This window comes from Pteropus vampyrus, unplaced genomic scaffold (genome assembly GCF_000151845.1).
Source record: "Pteropus vampyrus isolate Shadow unplaced genomic scaffold, Pvam_2.0 Scaffold10, whole genome shotgun sequence".
Lineage (NCBI taxonomy): Eukaryota > Metazoa > Chordata > Mammalia > Chiroptera > Pteropodidae > Pteropus > Pteropus vampyrus.
In genome coordinates, this window is record NW_011888791.1 from 7491877 (window position 1) to 7516837 (window position 24961).

General features: G+C 36.2%; 1 protein-coding gene and 2 pseudogenes across 9 annotated transcripts in view; 2 read left to right on the top strand and 1 right to left on the bottom strand.

The window, feature by feature from the left end:
• The first annotated feature begins 8328 nt into the window (after positions 1-8328).
• Positions 8329-8784, top strand: LOC105302830 (annotated as a pseudogene).
• A 4559-nt stretch (positions 8785-13343) lies between these two features.
• MIS18BP1 (MIS18 binding protein 1) overlaps positions 13344-24961 on the top strand; it is a 48351-nt gene continuing 36733 nt past the window's right edge. The window contains exons 1-5 of one of the 9 annotated variants that reach the window (XM_023522057.1): positions 13344-13471; positions 16225-16424; positions 17797-18428; positions 22311-22418; positions 22692-23179. In XM_023522057.1, coding sequence (XP_023377825.1) covers positions 17888-18428; positions 22311-22418; positions 22692-23179 — 1137 coding nt within the window. In that variant the 5' untranslated portion in view covers positions 13344-13471; positions 16225-16424; positions 17797-17887. Of the gene's footprint in view, positions 13472-13877; positions 14337-16224; positions 16425-17796; positions 18429-22310; positions 22419-22691; positions 23180-24961 lie in introns of those variants that run through there. The other 8 variants (XM_011376092.2, XM_011376084.2, XM_011376097.2 and 5 more) reach the window with 8 other exon arrangements.
• Positions 22117-22235, bottom strand: LOC111731171 (annotated as a pseudogene).

A 24961-nucleotide genomic window follows, 5' to 3' on the forward strand; every position in this document is an offset into this window, starting at 1 on the left:
ATATTTATGGGCTAGAGAAGTATCCCTAGGTATCCCAGGGGCCCACCAGTATTGTGCTTCTTTTTTAATGTAGGTGATACAAAATGAAATAACTTCTCTTTTACTTTGGAGGAGCTATCCAGGCACAATGCTAACCAATAGACCCCAAAAATATTTATAGATGTGGCAGGCACTTTAATCTTCATAGAGTTTGTCACCCATGCTCTAGATTACATGTTTTACCAGTACCTCAACTGTCCTAGTAATCTTTTGCAAATCCAAATGAATCAATATAATGTCATTAAATAAATTGGTTAAAGTAATATAGTGTAGAATGTCAAGATGGTCTATCTCTTCAAACTAAATTATTACAAAAGGTAGGAGACTAAAACAAATCTACAAATGAATACTATATCCATTCCATATGAATATTATTATCCATTCCATAGGATTATGAACTGATTCTTATTCTTTCTAATTGAAATAGAAAAGAATATATTTTCCAATTTTATGGCCACTCAACAAGGATCTGTTGCCAAACTAATTCACTCTAGTAAAAGTTCCTCATCAAGTAGTGCAACCAAAGATATTATTTAACTGAGTTTGTAGTAGTCTAATCATTCTCCAGGTACATTGGCTTTTGCAGGAGCCTGATAAATTAAATGGAAATATGATAGGGACTACCACTCCAGCATTCAATTGGGAGTTGGCAAACATTTTCTGCAAAAGGCAAGATTGTAAATTTTTTGTGTATGACTTTGTGGGTCAGACAGGTTCTGTAGCAACTACTCAACTCTGCCATTATAGTGTAAAAGTAGCTATAAACAATATATAAATGAATGGGCATGGCTGTATCCCAATAAAATTTTATTTACAAAAACAGGTATCAAGCCAAGAACTTAGTAATAGCCAACCAATTTTATTAACTGTATATATGTATAATAGGTCTTTTCACTGTAAATCTCAAATATCTAATATATTTCATCTACTAGTACATTACATTCTACCAGTTTACTCTCCCAACACACTAAGAGTGAAAACTTAACAGTGAACCACCACTTTTGCCAGAAGCTGTGTGAGTTCTGCGTTGTCTTCCATGTAGTGAACTATAAAAACCCATCTTATTGACTGTTTTTCAGCTTACTCCCAGTACTAACTTGAGTTCTCTAGAACCAGATGGACTAGAGTTTGAGGTACAAGATGTTGGTTAAAAAGGAAAGGAAAGGGGAGAAAATAGAATTGGGGAGAGAAAGAAATCAAACTATGCCATAGACCAAACAAACCCTCAACCAGTTTGGCAGGAGCAAGTATTTCTCAACAAAGCTTCCTGGGCTGGGCCAAAATTCCCATGTCTTTCTACCTGTGTTTCCCTCAGTCACCAGATGCAAGCTGCCTGAAAAGGATGTAACTTCATGTACAGTGGTTCTCTACAGCCAAGGCAGACACTGAAGAGATAGGTGTGGTACGTTGAATAATGGACCCCAAATACGTCCATGTCCTAATGGAACCTGTGAATGTTAACCTATACAGTAAAAGGGATTTTGCATATATGATTAAGTTAAGGATCTTGACAGGAAAGAATATATCTTAGATTATTGGGAGAAGGTGGAGAGAAGCAGCAGGGGACCTGGAGTAATCACAGTGGTTCTTAGAAGAGGGATGAAGGAGTCAGAGTCAGAGGAGAAGGCAATGTGATGATGGAAGCAAAGATTGGAGTAGTATGCTTTGAAGATGGAGGGAGGGGCCATAAGCCAAGGAATACAGGTAACCACTAGAAGCTAAAAAATGCAAGGAAACAGATTTTCCCTTCAGAGCCTCCAGAAGGAACCAGCCCTGCATACACCTTGTCCTTAGTCAAGTGAAACTGATTTTGGACTTCTGACCTCTAGAACTATAGAAAAACAAATTTGTGTGGCTTTAAACCACTAAGCTTATGGTAATTTGTTTCAGCAGCATAGGAAAATAATACAGCTGGATATCTGGCGGACACATATCCCTGTCCACCACACTGTGATAAAGCCATGAAGTATCAGTCTCTGGGTCTTAGAGGAGATGTATAAGCTCCATGAGAACGCCCGCACTCAAGAAACCACTTTACTAGAACGAAGTAGAACAGGAGGAAAATATGATTCCATGAAATTAAATACATTCTGTAAATCATGACAGAACAGTCCTAGTCTTCCATTCATGGGTAGTGATCATCTAGAAAGAAAAGGTAATGTTGGTCTTGGATAGTAGCAGCCAGACTTAAATATCAGGAACATCAACTGAGACCAGCTTAGACACTAGATTCTAAGATACTAGATGCTAAAATAAAAAAAACCAGTTGACAGCTAGAAATATCACCTATTGATGAGCTAATATAAAGGTCCTTTGTCTTATGCTTCATAGAACACCAAACCAGGAAATAGCTGTCAAAGACTTCTATAATCATGGGAATGTCGTATTCTATACAACTGCAATGGTACAAGTACATTGATGGAGTTCTGGAAAGTTCCTATTTTACCATGCCCTGTATATTTAGGGTATATTGGTCCAAAAAGTAAAACTCAACCAAGAATCACAGATATTGGAGGTTGGTAACCAAGTTTAATGAGACACTGGTTGGTTGAGATGAACTAATGCATAATGCTCAGTTCTGGACAAAGTTGCTCCTTTCACCCTCTCCTCTATATTCCCCTTCAGACCCTTTCTAGTTCCTCTTCCTATGGTAACTCTTCACGTCTCCTCCTCTTTCCACATCCCCACCATGCTCAGTTCAATAACAGTATGCAAAAGTGAAACTAGAAGACAGCCAAATTACCCCTGTTTACAGGTAGCAAATGCTCATGTCATTGGCATTTGTTCCTTTAGAATCAATGTGCTGTATGGAAGACCACAGCTTAAGGTGCTGCTTTCCATCTTTCCTTTCCTCAGAAGAATCAGAAATGTAGGTTTAGCTCTGAGAAAAATAATGCTAGTAAGATAGATATAAGGCTAACTACAGCAACCTCAGACCGTAATAAAAATTGTGAGCTCATCACCTCACTCATGACTGTGGGGAAAGAGGGAAATTTTCAAGACTTTTTCATCAAGGGCAGAGGGATGATCTCTTATTGCATATTTTCTCCTAAGATAGAGGCAGAAATATAAGATAAAATTACTATTACTTCAACTACCAGAGATCACTACATTCATCTCTGGATTATGTTGATAATCTTTATAGTATGCTTTGAATTAAAATGTACTATTTGAACCTTGGACATTAGTTGACTTTGGCTTTTATTTTCTAGAGGAAGAAAAACATCTGCAAAAGAAAGTTGCCAAATCCTAGCTGAAATAAATTTTTCATTTGTTCTATTTTCAACCTTTTACAAAGATTCTTCTTTAAGGTGACTCAATTTGAGAGAGAGAGAGAGAGAGAGAGGCTTTAAAAAGTAAAACAGCAAAAGACCAGATGTATTTAAATATTTTTTTAAGTGCGCAAGAGCACTGAAATGGCTTAGTGGGACTGTGTTGAACAACTATTTGGGCATGGATAGATATGATAGCCATTGATATTTTAATCTCATCTATTAAACAGATATAAGCCATTCCGGAAAAAAAATTCTCTTATTTTTAAAGACTACCAAAAGAAAAAACCTGTATGTTTCATATCATCTGTCAGGAAGCTTCTTTTTAAATAAGGCTGTCCATTCCTTTTGTCACTAGAAAAGGGTATACTAATGTGCCTTAGTCTGTTCTCAGAATATAGGTATCATCAGGAAACAGAAGGGACCCTCAGTTGAGATTTGAAGATAATTTAATAAAGAGATTATCTGCAAATGTGTGAAAAAACTTAAGAGATTAAACGGGAATGTTGAGCACTCTGGGATTGTTGCCCCTTCTAGGCCTGGGGAGACAAGTTGGAGATGGAATGATGGAGGAATTAGGAGGATGAAAGCTTGTAGTTGTACAGCTGCAGTCACAGCCAGAACACAGCTACCAGGCAGGGACAGTGAGAAGGAAGAAATGCCCTGATCTCTCTTATCTTTCTCCTCATACCCTTCAAACCCTTTCTGGTCCCTATAACTGCCTGAACCAACTGGAAGCTAGAGAACAAAAAAGTCTACACAACACAGTTAATCAGGATCCACTTCCAGGGGCAAACAGTACAGCAGAGAAGGGTAGAAATAAATCTGGGAAAGAGGAGTTGGGGGAAACAGAAAATAACCAGCCCAGCACTCAAATACCTTACTTATTGATGACTCTTAGTAGCAAGTGCAAAACAACCCATGTTTCTCCAAGAGCCTCTTAAGAGGTGTCACTGAGGAGCTTCATCTCCAACATTCAATGATGTATAACTCAACAATGAGTTTCCCCCTCTCTTACCAGAGCAGATATAAGCTAAGTCTCTAAAAGAGCATTCTGATATCCTTATACTATTTTAGTCTACCAGAATTGCCGTACCTACTCTGTTTCATTCAAGGAACAAACAATTTTCTCCTAATTTCTACATTACTTTGAATATTAGGTTTTAACTAGATACTTTGTTGCAAACTAATATTTTATGACAAAGTAGTTATATCAGTTTTGGAAAGACAAATTAAGTATTTTAAGATGTTAGCTAAATCCAACTGACATGTGACAACCTATTAACCATAGATACATATGGATGCTGCAAAAATTACATCATTGATGAAAGAGTGAAGATACAAAATAAATAAAATGGGGTCACTTTAACCAACTTGCTGAAATAGTTAACATTATGAAGAGTGGGGCATAAGAAAATACCTCATCCTTGTTCTAACTAGTCTGGACTTTTTTTTTTAAACTTTCCAGTCCTGTGTTAATGCCCAGATATACATGTGGACCTCCAGATAATCCTATAATTACCACCCTCCACCTGGAATACAGATACTCAGGCCACTTGATTACCCCTTAAGGATTCACGTATACATCCACCTAATATCTAACTGTCATGGGCCAATTCCTAGGGCTAAGAATGCGGGACTGATAATTCTCAAGAATGTATTTTTTGCTATACATTCTCTTCTTTGGAACACTTTTGGATTTTTTTCCTAGCTGTGTTTCTAGTATCTAACTCTAAGACCCTTGAACAAATCTTTCTCATTTATTTCTAGCAAAGCCTCCAGACTATTTTCGAGTTTGTTCAAAAGCATGAACTAAACATATTCAGTTCTTAAAAATCACTTGACCAAATATAAACATCTAATATCATGTGAAACAAAAAGACAAAAAAAGAGGAACAGCAATTTGATAGAAAAATGAGTAAAATAAACTTTAAGGCATATCTATTATGTAAAATAACAGGTTTTGACTTTCATATGCAAAAATTGCACAAAAAGATAAAGTCATTGCCATTTAAGCTACATTACACATTTGAATTATTTTACTCTTCATATCAAAACTAAGTACATCTCATTAACCCCAGACCAATACTTTCTCTGTTATTACCTATTTCTATAAATGGTGCTATTACCCATCAAATTTTCCAAACCAGAAACATGAAGGTTTCATTTTAAACACTTCCATTTCCCAGGTCCCACATCAAACTGGCCATTTAATTCTGTCAAGTATACTCACTACCCCCAAACTGTCTATCTCCACTTCCAAAGTTTTGAGTTAGGCTCTTATCGTGTCTTATCATGACTGCTACAAAAGCTTCTGAGATGGACTTTGCATCATTTATTTCCTGCATTATAAAATGATCAACTCTACATTGCAGCCAGAGGTATATCTTTAAAACAAATAGAAACTTGTCACTCTCTTACTTAAAACTAGTCAATGTCTTTCCTTTGCCCTTAGAGTTCTTAACAAGCCCCTTCAAAACAATCTGACTTTTCTTTCTCTCTAACCTATTCATCACCATTCTTCTGCTAGCTTTTCTCCTTTCATTTTTCAAACAAACTATTGTACTCTTTCATCTTAATGTCATCATCCCAGCTGGACCCTTCACTGGAATTATTCTCTTCCTTCACCTAGCTAACTCCTAATATTCTTTAGGCCTCAGCTTAAATAATAATGCCTCACAGAAGGCTACCTTGAGCCATTAATGTAATAAAACAATCCATAGTATGTTTTTCATATTGCTGTGGGAAATGAAATCATTTTAGTGGTCAAGCTTTTAATCTTATATTTATTTCTGTTGTCCTGATAGCAAATATGAGGTTTCTAGATTAGGACGGACCATTATTATAGCAATAATCATATTATTTTCCCAAGCTCTATTCTCTTTCCATGGGGTAATGTGACAAGAGCCAGATGGTTGTTTGCATGTATAAAAAAGAGGTTGTTGCACCACAGAGGACCTCTGAAATCATGACTCTGAGAGCTTGTATAGCAACTGCTATATAGATATACCCTCTTCTCCTGGGAGAGGAGAGAAACCTTACCTCCTAAGGTAAATAAGTCATGATAAACAGAAATAGAAACAGATGGCTCTAGATTTCACCCCACTGGAATGTGAGGAGCAAACAGATCTGCTAAAAGGATTTATTACAAGTTAATTTCCTTTACCCAGAAAGCCTGACCAAGTAAAAATGGCAAAATAGATAATTCCAAGAGTCCGTTTTTTAATATCAAAATATCAAACAAAAACTGTACCATCAGCTTAATCAGAACTCTGGGAAATAATCAAAGCTTTACAGCAACCAAAAAAAATGCTGAATCAAGAAAGAGGCAACTTAAAAGTAGTAAGAAAGCTTTATGAGAGGAATTTTTAATTGCCCTTATTGTATTCCCCTCCCTGGCTTGGTGGCAGTCTTGAAGATAGCATTCTCCATTCTTAGAGTGGGATCTCGGTCCCTGGTTCCAGAGAGAGCAAAGCAGACTTCATTGTCAAAGAACTGCGACAATTCTCTAACTTTAATGGGTACCACCTAGAAGAAAAACACAAGGTGCTTGCCTTTGTTTTGCATAACTTGAAACCCACTCAGCATACACACACACAAAATGGCTACACAGAGAACATTGCTAAAAACAAAAAACAAAAAAAACAACAACTGTAAGGCAAATAAACAACATGCTGCTGCCTGGGCAGAAGAGTACTATTGAGGCAAACAACAGATGCACTGAAAGCCTGGAAAGAAAAGCTAGGGAGAGTTGCTTTGGGAAATTAGGGCATTCAAAGTGCCTGCATATACTAGGGAATTTAGAAAGCCACATACCTGCCTAGGGCAGAATGTATACTTAGAAACAACCCTAGAAGACCATAAGCTTTCACCTCTGGTAATTTATTTTTAATTATTTATTATCTTATCTTATTTTTCTTTTCTATTCTAGTTTAGCTCCTGATGATCAAGGAACTCTCTGTCAAATACTAGCTGAATGCAATCTAAAGGAACAAAAACCTCAGAGGCCACACAAAACAAAAAATATACACTTTGCAAATTTGTACAGAAAAATTACTAAATAAACAAATGCTACAGACCACAGCAAGTAACAAAAACAAATCCTGATAAGGAAAAAGAATCTGCTTCCAGATTTAGCACACTTTAATGTCCAATTTCTAACAAGAAAAATTTTACAAAGCATGCAAAGAAGTATGAAAGTATGGTCCATTCACAGAAGAAATGAACAGAAATTAATTCCTTAGGAAGTCCCTGAGGAAGCACAGACATTGAATTTACTAGACAAAGACTTTAAGTCAACTGCTCAAATTGCAAAAGAAAACCATAGCCAAAAATTTGAAGGAAATCAGCAGAATGATTTCTCAACAAACAGAAAATATCAATAAAAGAGATATAAAAATTATGAAAAGGAATCAAACAGAAATAGTAAAGTTGAAAACTACAATAACTGTAATGAAAATTCACTAGAGGGTTACAATAGCAGATTGAACTGGAAGAAGAAAGAATGAGTAACTTGTAGAAAGGTTAATTGAAAGTATCCAGTTTGAAGATACATAAAGAAAAATAATGAAGATAAATGAACAGAAGCTAAAATAACAATGGGAACCATTAAGTATATCAACATATGAATCATGGGAGTCCCAGAAGGAGAGGATAGAGAAAGGAGCAGAAACAATATTTCAAGAAATGGCCAAAAACAATCTCAAAATTTAATAAAAGACAAAAACAAACACATCCAAGAAGTTCAAACACCTCCAAGGAGAATATACACAATTTTTCAAAAGATAAAGATAAAAGGAGAATCTCGAAAGCTATAAGAGGAGAGATATATCACATATAAGAAATCCTTAATACCATTAACATCTGATTTCTCATGAGAAACTACAGAGGCCAGAAGGCAGTGGGATGACATTCAGAATGCTAAAAGAAAAAGACTGTCTATAACAAGATTTCTATATCTGGCAAAACTATCCTTCAAAAATAAAGGAGGATGTAGGCCCAAGTGGCTGCTGTCAAAATGGGTAAGTTTATGAAACCTGGGAAGCTGTTGTTAGCCCTTGCTGGACACTACTTCAGACACAAAGCAGCCATCCTGAAGAACATTGATGATGGCACCTCAGACTGCCCCTACAGCCATGGTGTCTGGAATTGACCGCTATCCTAGCAAAGTGACATCTGCCATGGGTAAGAAGAAATTTGCCAAGAGGTCAAAGATCAAGTCTTTTGTGAAAGTTTATAACTACAATTACCTCATGCCCAGAAGGTACTCTGTGGATATCCCCTTGGACAAAACTGCTGTCAACAAGGATGTCTTCAGAGATGTTGATCTGAAACACAAGTCCTGACGGGAAGCCAAGGTCAAGTTTGAAGAGAGGTACAAGACTGGCAAGAACAAATAGTTCTTCCAGAAGCTACGGTTTTAGATCTTTTTGTTTCAGTCATTAAAAGTACAAAAATAAATAAATAAATAAATACGTAAATACATAAATAAATAAATAAGAAAATAAGACAACCCAGATAAACAAAAGCTGAGAGAGTTTTCATTAATAGACCTGCTCTATAAGGAATGCTAAAGGGAATCTTTCATGCAGAAATGAAGGGAAACTAAATAGCAAGTCAAAGCAATAAGAATAAAAAAACTCAGATAAATGTTAATGACATAGGTAAATATAAAGCCAGTATCATTGTAGTTTTGATTTTTAGCCCTTTTTGTTTTCTATGTGACTTAAAGGACAAATGCATAAAACAATAATCATAAATTTATGACAGTGGGCATATGATAAAAGAGGGGACAGAGCTTTGTATGAGCAGAGTTTTGTATGCTACTGAAGCTAAGTTTATAACAATTAAAACTTAGATTATTATATATTTAAGTGGAAACAACACAACTGTCAATGGAGGAATGGATAAAAGTGATATATTCATACAATGGAATATTACTCAGCCATAAAAATAAATGAAGTACTAATACATGCTACAGTGTGTATTAGCCTCAAAAAAATTATGCTAAGTAAAGGAAATAAATAAAAGGCCACATACAGTATGTGAAATATCCAGAACAGGTGAAGTCATTGAGACAGAAAGTAGATTGGTGGTCGCCAAGAACTGTGGGTGGGAAAAATAGGGAATGACTGTATAATGGGTATGAGATTTTCTTTTGAGGTGATAAAAAAATTTTGTAGATGGTGGTTGCACAACATTGTAAATGTACTAAATGCCACTAAATTGTATACTTTAAAATGCTTAATTTCAAGTTATGTAAATTTCATTTTAAAATTTTTAATGAAAAAAGTCAGAAACATGAAAATATTCACAATGTCCTACAGTTTTACACAGATATTAAAAAACAGTAAATATAAGAGGAAACTATCAGCATGGATGGCACACAGAAAGAATAAGTAATGTTTTAAAAATTCTTGTTTCAGCTATATGTATTTTTGTATTTATTAGGTTATTAGGTTATAATGTAAAACATATTTATTACTGTGTGTTACAACAAAAAACATTGACAGCCACTTAAACTTCTGTTAGAATAGTTTAATTATCCTTCTGTGGCAGCCATGAAAGTGCATAATTCTAAACTTTCATGAAAGAGTGTCACTACTTTCTAAGGAGTGCAGTTAGTTGACAGCCTTCGATGGCATTACCTTTGTAATTTATTAAAGCCTGTGACTTCTTCAATAAATGATGCTGAGAAAACTGGACAGTCACATGCAAAAGAATGAAACTGGACCACTATCTCACATGATACACAAAAAATAACTCAAAATGGATTAAAGACTTGAATGTAAGACCTGAAACCATAAGACTCCTAGAAGAAAACATATGCAATAAGCTCCTTGACATCATTATTGGCAATGATATTTTGGATTTGGCACTAAAAGCAAAGGCAACAAAAATAACACATACAACTCAATAGCAAAAAAAAAAAAAAAAAAAATCTGATTTTAAAATGGGCAGAGGAACTGAACAGATATTTTTTCAAAGAAGACACAAAGGGCCAACATGTACATGAAAAGGTGCTCAACATCACTAACCCTCAGAGAAATATAAATCAAAACCATAATGAGATATCACCTCACAACTGTTAAAATGCTTTTCATCAAAAATATGAGATAAATGTTGGCAAGGATGTGAAGAAAGGGGAACCATAGTACCCTGTGGGTGGAATGTAAATTGGTTTAGCCAGTATGGGAAATAGCATGACGATTCCTCAAAAAATTAAAAATAGAACTACTATTTGACCCTGCAATTCCATTGCTGGGTATACATCTGAAGGAAATGAAATCACTACCTCAAAGAGATATCTGCATCCCCATGCCCACTGCAGCATTATTTATCCAAGACATGGAAACAATCTAAGTGTCCATTGAGGGATGAATGGATGAAGAAAATATGGTACATATATACAATGGAATATGATTCGGCCATAAAAGAGAGAGAAATTCTGCCATTCTGGATGGTCCTTGAGGCATTATGATAAGTGAAATAAGTCGGAGAAAAATGAATACTGCATAATCTCCCGTGTATGTGAAATCTAAAAACAAAACACCTGAACTCATAGATACAGAGAACAGATTGGTGGTTGCCAGATGGACAGAGGTTAGGTGAAATGGGCAAAGGTGGTCCAAGGGTAAAAACTTCCTAAGTCTTGGAGATATAATGTACAGCATGGTGACTAGAGTAAATAATACTACATTGTATATTTGAAAGTTGCTAAGAGAGTAGATATTACAAGTTCTCAACATAAGAAAAAGAATCATAACTATGTGTGGTGATGCATATTAACTAGACATATGTGATCATTTCACAATATCTATCAAATTATTCTTTTATACACCTGAAACTAATACAATGTTATATGTTAGTTGTATCTCAATTTTAAAAATTTAATTAAAAAAAATTTTTTTAAGCCTTTGAGCCAAGGCGATGTTCTTCCCAGGCAGCATATAGCATGAATTCCAGGGCCTGCTCACTTATGCCCCCTGAAGGACTTCTTTGATGAACTACCCCCAATTTCCCTATTGGGTTAGCCAATACTTTGTTGATTCTACACTGCAATCTTGGGCTCCCTCTGTCCCATTGTTTACTTCTCCCTTTTTCTTTCAAAAATGTCAAATCTGCATCAGGCTCTGATTTACCAGGCCCAACCTTTCTTATCACCCCTTAAATTTTCACAGGCCATATCTCCCAATAAATCTCTAGTACTCCTAACTCCATTTTATCATCACCTTACTACAGAATCTGAACTGATACGTCCTCATCACACTTATTACAATTTGTAATGTTATCTTTATATGTTTTTGTTTGTATATTGTCTCTATCACACTGTAATCTTCTTGGCAGTCTTTACCATTGAAGGTTTCTCTCACAAAGCTTGCATAACCTATGTGTTGACTCCAGCCTCATCTCACCTCTAGGCCCATACAGGACAATAGTGGTTTTGTAATCGTATCTTACATAAGAAAACACAGCTGAGAGAGTGAGAAGACACTAAAATCCTATGCCACAACTACATCTTCCAAGGGTAGGATTTCTCAACTTTGGCATTGTTGACATTTTAGATTGAATAATTCTTTGTAGTGGAGTGGCTGTCCTGCACATTATAGGATGTTCAGTAGCATTCTTAAACATCTAGTCTTCTACTCACTAGATGTCAATTGCACCCTTCTCAATTGTGACATTTATGATTTAAATGTCTTCAGACATTGCCAAATGTCCCTTGGGGGAGCGGGGCAAAATCACCTCTGCTTGAGAAATATTGGCCTTGAAGCATCTTTTTTTCTAATTGCCCCCAAAATGCTGTATGGTAAATTAGTATCCTTACTGTAACTTACCATGGTCATAGGAATATTCCTCTGGACTACGCAGACCCAGATCCCTTAGCAGCAACTTCCAGACAGTGTGAGTCTCTTCCTCCTATGTCTGTCCTTTGGACCCTAAATGGGTCTGCATGTGTTCCCATGAGTTACAGATTTAGGATTGGACAGATTAACCCAAGTGGCTGACTGTGACTAGAAGCTCTCCTTTCTTGGTAGACAGAAACTTAAAGGAGGGCCCATTCAGGGCAGCATGTTGAGGTTTCAATGGATAGATTAACATTGTCCCTTGGCCTCTGTGACTTTTCATCACACTTTGTTAACCACAAACTGTTTTATCCAGTATTTCTTGGAAAATCATTAGCCATCTTTATGTAAATTCCCGTTGCTGTTCACCCAGGAGCACACTATGTACTAGTTACTTCTCACGTGAGAAATAGCTAATCAAAAAAAATAAATGTCTATAACTTTTGAGTGTCTGCTTTAAATATCTCAAGGTTCCTATTTTGGCTGAATATGTGAGCCATGGCTATCTCCATCATCAGGAATAAAAACCTCTCATATCTCTATTTCAGTTGCTTTGAAGTATGAAATCTATCTCTTCAAAGTCCCTCTATTCCACAAAGTGTACTTGTCACTTAACATGTATTTTTAAGTCTGGCTTTTCCAGTAAATTTGGTGCAAATCCATGTCCAGCCATTTCTTCATTATGCTGCGCAGGCAGAAACTTCATTTTCTCTCTGTAGATTTGTTTCCCTTCCTTCCCTCCCCCAACTGGTTTCTTTTCCTTACTTGCATTCATTTGCATAATTTAAATTTATACCTTGGATTCTGAATATTCGGTGTGCACAGATTTAATGGATACAGGATTTAGAAGAGGGGAATTGCAAAAGTCACTTTAAAAAATTAACCCATTACACCGATTTCAGTCCAGGCTTAATGGAGAAATGCGATATATGACTAGGATGTTGAGGAATTTTCTTGGATGAGGCATAAAATTAACCCCTGTCCCAAATGCTGACTGTGGCGGGGGAAGGGAGCCGGGGCGGAGTTCATGGAGAGAACATGCAGGATTGGAGCTGGAAGGGCTTTAGGGTTGAATGCTCTCGTTACTGCTCTAGCTCCTCTTCCTCCGCCCGGAAGAATGAAACAAGGCGCCCTACACAACACTTCCACCCAGCAACTGACTCTAGCCGGGGCGCTGAGGCAGGATACGTGGTATTTCGCGGTGGTTAGTCAGAGTAGAGCATCACTGGCTGCACCAAAGGAAGGGCTCTAAGCGCCACTGTCACAAACTGCATCGCAGCCGAGTCTTCGAGATTAAAGCTTTTAGGATTCGAGGTAAGGTTAAAAAACATCACACTCCCTGTGGGAACTGCTCGAACTAAACACTCCACTGCAAGTATAACAGCATTCAGTCCATTAACTCCTCTAAAACAAAACCTTCCTTCTCAGTCTCAAACATCTGACGGCCTGAGAAAACTAAAAGCTCTCTCAGCCATGACCAGCAACCTGTTTCCTCAGATACGGAAGCAACAGACAAGCAAACGCAACAGGCGAGCCCACCAGTGGGGTGGGGCTGGGAGGGCAGGTAGCCGGGAAGGGCCAAACTTTAAAAACTGCAATAGCGCCAGAGCACGCAGGAAACGTTTGACGTAGGCCTTCTTGCCGCAGAGCATAACGGGAGGAGTGCCGGAGCGCAGGTGCCGGCGCGCGCCGTTTGTAGACGAAACTCTGCAGACGACTGGAGGGGGCGAGCTCGGTGCCCGTGGCAGTTTAGGATTACGTACTTTTTGTGGAAACAGTACGGGCAACGCGGCGCGGGGACCGCTCCCACTTTTCACAAATCCTCGTGAAACGCATGGTGACGCAGTCCCTGAGCGCGCCAATCCCGGGAGGACTGGAGGGCGGGCTCTTCAAATTTGAATCCTCACACTGTTGTGTGTTAGGGAACTCTCGGCTGCGGGCTGTCGTGCATCCGCAGCGCGACCCTTGAGTTTCCTGACCCCCAATCACGCAAAGCCGAGCCTAGACCACCGCGGTCTCTCCCAGTCAGGACCTTCACCCAAGGTACGGCCTCCCCACCTCCTCTCCTCGACTCCTGCCTGGGGGTACCCTTGAGCTCTGTTAGTCCCTGCGCTTCAGAATTCTAGGCCCACGCGGGCTTCTGACTTTGGCGGTGGATTCGCAACTATCGATTCATTCGGTGTGTATATTTGTTGCATTTCTACTGCAGTTATCAAGAGTGTAGATCACTTCGTTCAGATTCGTTTTGATGGTGAGCGCTCTAGGCCTTTGCTCCAAAATTACCTGTAGAAGAAAACAACAACTTTATTTTAGAATGATTACCAAGTGGGAAAATTGTGTGCGTCATTGCCCAATTTTTCATCTTGGAACTCAAGGTGCACAGGGCTACGAAAACAATTGATCCAACCAACTTATATTTTCTTCTGATTAGATTACAGTTTGGTTGCACATATTTTCAAATGTCAATAAAAGTTAGGAAATGGAAGTCCCCTTCATTCTACTCTTCAAAGAAACGCCTTTTACAAATTGGTACACTTCCAGATTTTTTTCATATGCTTATGCTTCTGTGCGTGTGTGTTACAGAAATGCAATTTTATGTTCTGCTTCCTTTTTTTATTTAATATATCCTAGCCACGTTTGTTACTATACGTATTTGTTTTTATTGAATGCACAAAATTTAATTGTATAAAATTCCGTCTGAGACTGGTGGACACCCAGATTTCTTCTAATTTCCTCAGGACCTCAGTGAACGTCCGTGTACAGTGCCCGTTTAAGAACTTGGGCTTTGAAGTCAGATAAGCTGGGATCTCGCTCTTACTCTTAGGCAGTGGGACCTTGGGCAGGTTATTTAACCACCCTGTGCTTTAGTTTCCTCATCTTCAAAATGGGAATAACAATGCTTACCTCTTAAGAATTGCTGTAAGATTATGCAGTATCTGGCATATATACAGTAAATATTGGCTATTATCACATATATATTTACATTCACATGTAGATGTTTCAGCAAGAAAAAAATTTAGAAGTGGAATTTCTTGATCAAGGGTATGCTCCCCTATATTTAAAAAGTAATCTTTACCAATCTGATAAGCTAAGAAGTTTTACTATTTTAATTCACAGCTTTTCATTTTTTAATAAAATGGAATATCATTTCATTCATTTATTGGCCTTTGTATTCTTTCATGTCCTTTGTCCATTTTCTGTATTGATCATTATTTTAATTAATTCATTTGGTCTCTTTGTTATCTATTTTAGTTCTTTGTATATCATGTACTGCGTTTTTTGTTCTTGTTGTTTTGTTTGTTTCCAAATGTACCATTTGCCAGTTAACTTAGAATTCCTCTCACTTTTCCCACATCCGCCTTCCAGTTTTGGTTAGTGTGCCTTGAGATTATTGACCCATTCCATTATAATGGACTATAATTAGTAGTTGTAGTTCTACTAATACAGTAAATTCCTAAAAAAAATATTTGTCTTTTTGGGAAGAAGAGTACCAGTTACATTCAGTATCATCCATAACACCAGTTGCTTAATTGCTTAGCCTTCTGTATTTACATTTACATAGCTAGATTGTTCATGTAATGGTTTTCTCACCTGAGTTTTTATTTTGAAATAGTAATTTTTTCCTAGTACATCAGCATTTGTCAGTTTTCAGAATAAGTTATAAGGATGAAGTTTTCCAAATAGCTTTAAGCAGTTAATGAAAACACAAGCATACCATTTTAGAATTCACCTTCTGTTCTCCAGTCCAAGAAGGAGCTCAACTTGAGGAATGTCGATTACTAAATTCCCATTGTCTAAAGTCTGTCCGTTTATCTATCAGAGTCTGAGCAGCATAATTTATTTTCTTTGGTTTGCTCTTTTAACTTGAGGAGAATGGGTCTTTAAGTGTTTCTTAAGTGGCCTCGATCTAGTGGTGTTTTGTTTTTATTCTCTATCTATTCTGCAAAGCCTCTATGGTCAGAGAAAATCCCAGGTGATATTGTTCACCTCTACATCCTAGTTTGTTCCACTGAAACCACTGTCAACTACTGGCAACTTTTATGGCTTACATCGAGTTGGTTTGTTAGATATAGGAAAAAAGGACTCCTAGAAGAACTCTGTGGCTTCCTGAGCGGGGAGTGGAATTTGAGGATCTTCAAAATCTTGACTACTCACGTCTCCATACTACATGATTGAATTGAGAGGGAAGAGGTTGGGCAACATGAAAGAAGGTGTTATGAGCTGGTTCTTGGAGCCTTTCAAGGTGACCATCATTATCTGCTTTTAGGTAAAAACAGTTCTGTATGTCTACTACAGATTGGGCTTATTTTCAGTTCTAGTTAATAAGCAGTTTATACTTCCTTTTGAGCATTTCATTAGGTTCTGGGAAATTGAGATTGTGCAAACCTGCACATACTTTGCCATTTTTCAATTGTCTCAGTTTATTAATTTTTCTTTTCTAGAGTTTAAAGTGGATAGCTAGTGAGTATTATAACTCTTGGCATGGGATTCCCTTCACTAGCACATTGCCACATAATTGTATGTGTTAGTGCATATTTGCTGCTTCTGTGGAGTTCAGTGGTTTTTGTCTCAGAAGGCTAGTCTCCCAAGATACCCTTTGTCAGCTCTCGTTATTGAGAAATAGTTCCTTATTTTCTCTCATAAACTGTTGGATAAATAGTAGTTTGTATATGAATTTTTAACTTGTATCTTTATTTCCCACAGAAGTTACTGTAGATAAAGATACTTGATGTCTTTTGTCTGACTGCATTTTTCTGTGATAGGCTTTTTATGTTGATATGATGTCAAAGACTTACTGGAATAGTTATAAATTCAGCAATAAGAGATGCTATAAATCTAGACTAGTAAGTTCCAAGCTCCTTGGGTCAAAGTATTTTATTTACCAAGTACTACAAAATGCAACTGTATGGCTTATCACCAAGAATCGTAATTTCTATATGTCAGATATAAAATTTGTACATAACAATCTAAAAAGTCTAAGACCATGTATGCTCAAGTATATGAGTCCCTTGAAAAATTCTAAATAGCATTAAAATTTTTTAAAATTAGAATGAATATAATTTACTTTTGATTTGAAAGTTTTTCAACTAAAACCTCAAAATGTTCTGCAGCATAACAAAATCAGGATTGGGGATTATTTAACTAAAAAATTGAATAGATTTTTCAGCTTGCTTTAGGATGTAGCTGCTGCCTTAAAATTTACATGCCTGAAGGGAAAAGCCTATTTGTGAAACTTAATCTTTTATAACTTAATATACTGCCACATGCAGATGTCATTTAAAGCTTTTTGATGCAGATATTAGGTTGGAACTTCCAGGACTTGAGGTTCAAGTAAATTTCAAAAAAAAAACATATTCAGATTCATTTCTTAGAAATATTACATAGATGATTTGGCAAATGCTGCTTTTTTTGTAGAGAAGTCAATTTAAAGACCAAACTGCTCATCTAATTAAAAATAGTAATAAAATGAGACTTAACAAAATATAAAATCTTAGTCTGACTTGGGAGCTATAGGTTACCCAGTATTGTTGTGAACCAGTTAAACCTTTTAATTGATATAATGTCGTTATGGAAAACAAATAAACTTAACTTTTTTTGCACCAAAGCGTAATAAACGTTGATTTCACATTGAACTACAGGTTTCTCTGGATCCTTGCTGAAGATCTATCCTGAAACTTGTGTCTGAGTGAATCTTCTGATAGAGGAAATCTGTTGCTCTTGTTTATTAATATGATTACAACACCTTTGAAACATCCAGGGATTCACTTGTCTTCAGAGACATCTTCTCAAAGGAGAAATATGCCCATTCATGCAGTCTTTTTTGACAGCATTCCTTCGGGTACACTTACTCCTGTAAAAGATTTGGTGAAATATCAGAACTTTTTAAAATTGAATGACCATAAGAAGAATCAATTTGTAGAAATGACAGTTTTTAAAAATAAAAATATATTTCAATCCACCATGCTAGCAGAGGCTAACACCTCTAACAGTCCTCTTGATATCAGTGCTATAAAGCCCAACAAAGATGGATTAAAAAATAAAGCAAACTATGAATCACCAGGAAAAGTGTTTCAAAGAATGAAAGAGAAAGTACTGCGTAACAAGCAAGAACAAGCATCAATAAACAGTAATTTGCTGGAACCACCAAAAAGTGAAAGTAACAAAATTTTCACTCCTAATGGAGCTGAGAAAAGACTATTGCAGCATACATATCTCTGTGAAGAAAAGGAAAACAACAAATCGTTCCAATCAGAAAACAACTCTCTGAGAGGTTAGTTTTATTACGTACATGTTGGTTAAAAAGCTGTAATATGTTTTTTATTGTGCTCGGCACTGTTTTAGGTACTCCAGATACAGCAATGAACAAAAATCCCTGCCCTCATGTAGCTAGCTCACATTCAGGTAGTGGGAGACAGATACAGTAATTAAGTAATTTTATAGTAAAGTAAAAGAGAAGTGCTATGGAAAGAAAAAGCAAAGTAAGGATGATAGGGAGAGTTAGAGCAGGTTGTCATTTTCAGTGGGGTGGGTCAGGGTATGCTTCAAAGGGAAGGTGGCATTTGAGCCAAAAAATTGAAGGTGATGGATATAGATAGGAATCCTGGGTAATAGGGAGGGATGATCCAGACAAGTAACAGCTGGTACAAATGTCCTGAAATAGGAACATGCCTCACAGATTCAAGGACTAGCTAGGAGATTGGTGTATCATGGAGTGAGTGGTTAGAACTAAAAGAAGTGAGGATAAATAAGAGGGTCGGATAATATAAGGCCTTATAGGTTAATGTAAGAGTTCGAGCTTTAACTATGAGCAAACTAGGGAGCCATTGGAGGGCATGGAGCAGAGGAATGACAAGACCTGACTTAAGTTTTGAAAATGTCACTTTGTTAATTTGAAATAGTTACTGCAGTAATCAAGGTGAGAAATGATGTCGGCTTGGTTCAGGTGGTAGTAGTAAAAATAAGTAGAAGTGATTGAATTCTGGGTATATTTTGAAGTAAGAGCCAGTCACATTAGCTCACAGATGGGGTGTGGAATGTTAGATATGAAGGATGACTCCAAGTTGATTTTTATGTTTGTTTTTTGCCCAAACAACCGGAAGGATGGAGCAATTTAACTAAAATGGAGCAGACTGAAGGAAGAGTGATCTTGGGGGCTCAGTTGTGGATTTTGATATGTCAAAAATTGAAGTAGATGTGAATTAGGCTGTTGAAAAAAATGTAATTTAGTGAAGTAATCCAGGTGAGAAAAATATATTTGCAAATCATTTGCACCTAAGTGGTATTTAAAACTATGAGATAAGATCACCAAAGAGTACTTGTAGAAAGAGAAAACATTCAAGAAATCCTGAAGAAATCCCAAAATTTAGCAATTAGAGTAAAGGATAGAAAGTAGTGAAGGACATTTAGAAGAAGATGAGGAAGAAGGAAAACCAGGAGTGATACTTTGGAAGCCAAAAGAACAAATGCTTTAAGGAAAGAGCTGTGTCTAACGCTGCAGTTGGTCAGGTAAGATGAAGGCTGAGATTTGACCATTGGATTTAGCAACATGGAAGTCATTGATGACTTTGATGAGGGCAGTTTTGGTGAGGTGATAGAATCAAAAACGTGATTCAAGAGGGATCAAGAGAATGTGAGGAGAGAAATTGACAGTGGTGAATATACACAAGGGAGCCAAGAAATATGGGAGGTATGGTTTTAAAAGATTTTACTGTTTTTAATAATTGGTGAAAGAATTTTTGTGTGCTGTTAGGAATGATCCAAGTAAGGAAGGAAAAACGGATCGGAAGTCTGATAATCTTGAGTAGTTGAGAGGGAATAGAATCTAAAAGTGAAGGTTTGGTTTTATCTAAAAAGATTTGGTTTTATCTAAACAGATCATCAGTCAAATAAGATAGGCAGTGTTTATGACTTCAGAAATAATATGAAATAGGAAGTGAAGACATCAGCTGAGAGTGAGTTTGGGAAGGAGGTATTGAAATTTGAGGAGGTGGAGGTTTGAATAGTGTAGGAGAGTGGGAGAGTAAATGGTTTTAGGCTTAAATTTCATTTCCTGAGTAAAATTAAGGACCTATTTGAGATTTATGGCCATGAATTTAAATGAGAGCAATCACTATGGTTGTTAAGTTTTCCTCTAGCTCTATTTAGCTGCATGGGTGCTGATGGGGAAGAAGCAGAGTGTTGGATTTTATCAGGATTGTAATTTTACAAAACATTTGGCGGTGGGGGGGAGTGCAAGTTGGTAACCACAAATGGCCATGAAATTTAAGTTGGTTAGGCAAAAAAAAGAGCACAAAGACTGAAGAAGTGTAAGTCTTATTGAGATCATCAGTGGATTTGAAAGAATAATCTGGAAAGATAGAAAGTGGTCAGAAACTGGGACAGTTGAAATTGAGATTTTAGTGAGTTGAAGTAATTGATAAAGATATTTTACATGTGTTATCTCATTTAATCCTTTCAGTAGACACTATGAGTAGAGGCTCATTTAATAGTCTAGGACATGTGGCTTATAAAGAGGTCTTGTCTGTTCTGTGACTCACAGATAATAAGTGATCGGCAGAGAATTAAATACAGGTATCTATTAGAAAGTGCATGCTTTTTACTACACAGTAGATTGTGGGTGCATTGTTGGGTTTCAGAAACACAAAAGCAGAGTTTTCTACGGGAGTTTAGAATGGAGGTGAGGGAGTACACAAAATAATCTGTTTCTCACATAGTCTGGGAAAAAATGGAGAAGCAAATGAAGTAATGCACCTTAAAGCACATTTAAATGTAGAGTGGAATTAGGAAGAAATAACAGCTTTGAGAGTCTGATAACTCTTTCCCCAGAAAATGTGCATATATACAAACAAAGATTTTGAATGTAATTTCAGAGATCTTTTAGATTCTCTTCATGGGCCTTGGACTCAAATGACCCAGATTATACAGCATGTTTTATTTGATCGAATTACCTACTTGTTGTTACTGCATTGCCCGGCCATTTCTAGTAGAATGAGTTAAATAGAAATTTATCCTTTTATGATACATGTCATTATAATAAAATCTTAAAAAAAATTTTTTTTTTTAGTTTATTTGAGCCAAAACTGATGACAATTGCCAGGGAGTAAGATCTCAAATGCTTCTGGAGAATAAGTTTTGCAGCTTTTATAATACAATATTTATAGTAAGATTTCTAAGGCCAAAGCAGCATACTTATAAAAGCATAATCACTATCAATTTGTTTCAAGTATATTTGAAATTAAACATAAAATTATTGTTTTTTCGTACAGTTTTTAAGTCTATTACCTTCCTCCTTTTTTGTGAAAGAAACTTCTATATTGAAGAAATAAAACTTTAATGATCTAGGATGTAAAGCAGAATAAAATGTGAGCAATATTAGTAGTTCTTATTGTCTAGTTAATAAGCCTACCTGATTTGTGCCTTTGAAGGCTTGCAAAAGAGATGTCAGAGGGGTATAAATTATGATTGGATTTGCAATTGAGTCTCAACATTTTGATTTGTAAAGCATGAGTTACAACTCTTCAGCTGTTCTTTCACATTTTAGTAATTTACAGCAGCCAGAGGCAGAATCAGAATTTTCAAGACTGGATGGCACTTCATATATAATCTTAACACCTATATACGTGATTTGTGACAGCACCAGAATTTTATTTCAGATCTCTAGGCTTCTAAGTCCAGTAGTATACTTTTGTCTAGAGCTGGCAAATTATAAGTTTTAAAAAATTCTTTCTCAGCATAATGTAGATATAGAGAATTGAGAGAAAAAACGAGAAGATAAAGGGAAAAACTGTCATATATTAAAGACATATACTATGTTAGTCTGGTCATCACTGAACATAAGTCCTTATTTCAAGATTTTATTTTATTATATATTATTTTTTTTTTAGATGAGGCAACCTTTGGTTGACTTCACAGATTGCAAGGACCTTGTCAGTTTACAATCCCTTATTTTTTATTTTTTATGCTTACAGCACTTGGTCTTCCTAGGTGATCTCTCATCCAAGTATTAACCAGGCCCGACCCTGCTTAGCTTCCAAGATCAGATGGGATCGGGCTTGTTCAGGGTAGCATGGCCATAGACCGCAAGATTTTAAAAAGGTATTTCTTTTCTCAGTGGCTAATACAACTCAATTTACTCTTTCTTTTAAAAACTCAGCCTCAGTCCAAGAAGTTCCTGTAGAACCATCAAATATTTTACTCCCGGTCAAGCAAAAGAGTCAATGTCAAGAGAAAAAGAAAGCTCCCCTGCATAATTTAACTTACGGTAAAATGCTTTTGTTTTGTTTTTTCGTTTATTTTAATGTATAATTAAATGTTCTAGATAATTATTTTCCCTGTGTAGGTATGCAGTAAGCATTGACTGTAGATAAAAATTGAATCATAAAAGCCAGAGGCACTCAGAGACTGTCAGAAAGGAAGGTGGAGCATTCCTGACCTGAGGACCTCTTTTTAATATAAACAGATTTCAGTTGTCTTGTTTCTCTTTTAATTTCACATGATTCTTCTATAAATTTTGTTTGGTTTTGTATTTTTGCAGAGCTCCCAATTCTGAACCAAGAACATGACAATGTTTTAGCTGCAGGAGTCTCAAACCGGGCATTAACTAGAGCTCAGTTGGCTAAACAAATTCTTCTTCATTCAAAGGAGAATACAGTTGCAACTACTAAGTCCAAAAAGGACACCTTTGTTTTAGAATGCATTGATTCAGCCTATGAAAAATCCCAAAATACTACTTTTGAGACTCTCAATACCAACTGTGTTCCTGTTAAAAATGGCAATCAGTTAATCGTTTCTGATAGTGAGGTGACAACAAAAAGGACTTCACAACAAGAAATTAAGGAAGGAAATGAGAAAACAATGCCCAGAGAGACTTATCTTCCAGGTTCCATAAATGATACGTGTAAAATTGTGCTTGCAAGTCCAAAATTTCATGCAACAATACCTCGGAGATCAAAAAGATATGCTGCAAAGCCTCCTGCACCAAGTATATTTCAAACTACTATCAATGGAGTTAAAAAAAATAAGGTAGGAAAACCTTTAATGCAGACGTGTATTTCTGGCTTTACCTCCATTCTTCAAGAGCTTGACCTTTTTATGATGTCTATTAAAGTAACTTCATTTTTGTGTTTTATTGCTTTAGAAGCAGTGTGGTCTAGCAAAAAAAGCAGTGAGTTCAAAGTAAAAAGACCCAGGTGTTAAGCCTTAACCTTGCCCTATTACTAGCTTTATAGATTTCAACAATTTACTTACTCCCTTTGGGGATGAACAGTGAGTTCATTCTTGTTCTTTTTTTCCCTAATTCTTGGAGTAGTATTAACAGTAAAAGAAAAAGGAATTACACATAGCATTTGAAAATTTGAGAATTTTTTCTATTATAAAGTAATAGAATGATCAATAAAAAAAAGACTTCAGACCATTAAACTATATTATATTGGGACAGATTCTCTGAAGAAAGTGGAATGGAAAAACAAGTTCAAGAAAGGTACAGTGTAAGATTTCCAGTTGTTAATGGTTTGTCTATTAATTTTTAAAAGGATGATGGGTGTTTTCCAGACAAGCCAGAATCTTTATAGTCCAGTTTCTACCAGCAGCTCCTTAAAATGTTAAATCATGTCATTCCTCTGCTCAAAATCCTCCAGTAACTTCTTATCTTAAGAGAAAACACTAAGCTGTTACCACAGCTTACAGTACTCTATATAATTCAATCTTGGAGATATCCAACCTCATCTCTTATTCCCACTTACTTACTCCTTTCAAACCTATGTCATCCATGCTACTTACTTAGGACATTTGCATTTGTTCCCTCTGCCTAGAAGAATCTATTCCTAGATATCCATATGGCTCATCCCTTACTTTATTGTCCTCTGTTCCAAGACCTTCCCTAACATCCTATTAAAAAAGCACTTCCAGTTATCTAATGACTTATACTTACTTTAAGTAGTAATTATCACCAGCTGATATTTTATTATTTATTTGTCCATTTGTTTGGATAGCAACACCATCGCATGACTTGCTTCTACTGTCTCCCAACCCCAATAATGTTTGCTCTTAGAGGGCAGCCATTCTGTTTCTTGCTGAATCCCCAGTGCCTAAAACAGTGTCTGGCACATAGAGCTCAATAAATATTTGCTGAATGAATATGAGTGAACAATGAACATTTTGACATTTTATATAAACAGCATGATAAAGGATTCTAGATCCAGAATTCCTAATTTGTAACCCATCTGTGCCACTAACTAGCTATGTGTGCCAAGGGCAAGTTATTTAACTAGACCTTACAGAGTTTTCTATAAAACAAAGATAATACCTGCCTCCTAATGTTATGAGGATAGCATGAGTCAATGCATCTAAGGTGCTTGGAACACTATCTGTTTTTAGCTTTTATTTTTAATACTATCTGACTGATTCTTTGATATATATTGGGTAGTTCCAAATGTGGAAGTAGGAAAAATAAAGGAATTTTATTGCCTCTTCCCCAAGTACTACGTATAATTTTTTAAATGAACATAGTTGAGAAGTGCAATAACTAAGAGCACCTTTCCATCTTAACATTTTTTCCTGACTCAACATAAAACTACCACTGGAGAATTTGTCTTTATAAATGTACAATTTTATATGTAAAGTAAATGGCTAGTAAAATTAATTATTTTATGACTTCGGACTATATATCTCATCAGAAATGGTTCAGTATTGTTACATAATAGAATAATTTCTTAGCACAGATGTTCACAGAAATTTTCCTTTATAATGGAATTTTACTTGTCTTAAAATAAGGAATTCTCTGAGCTTTTCAGGAATTTGCTTTGG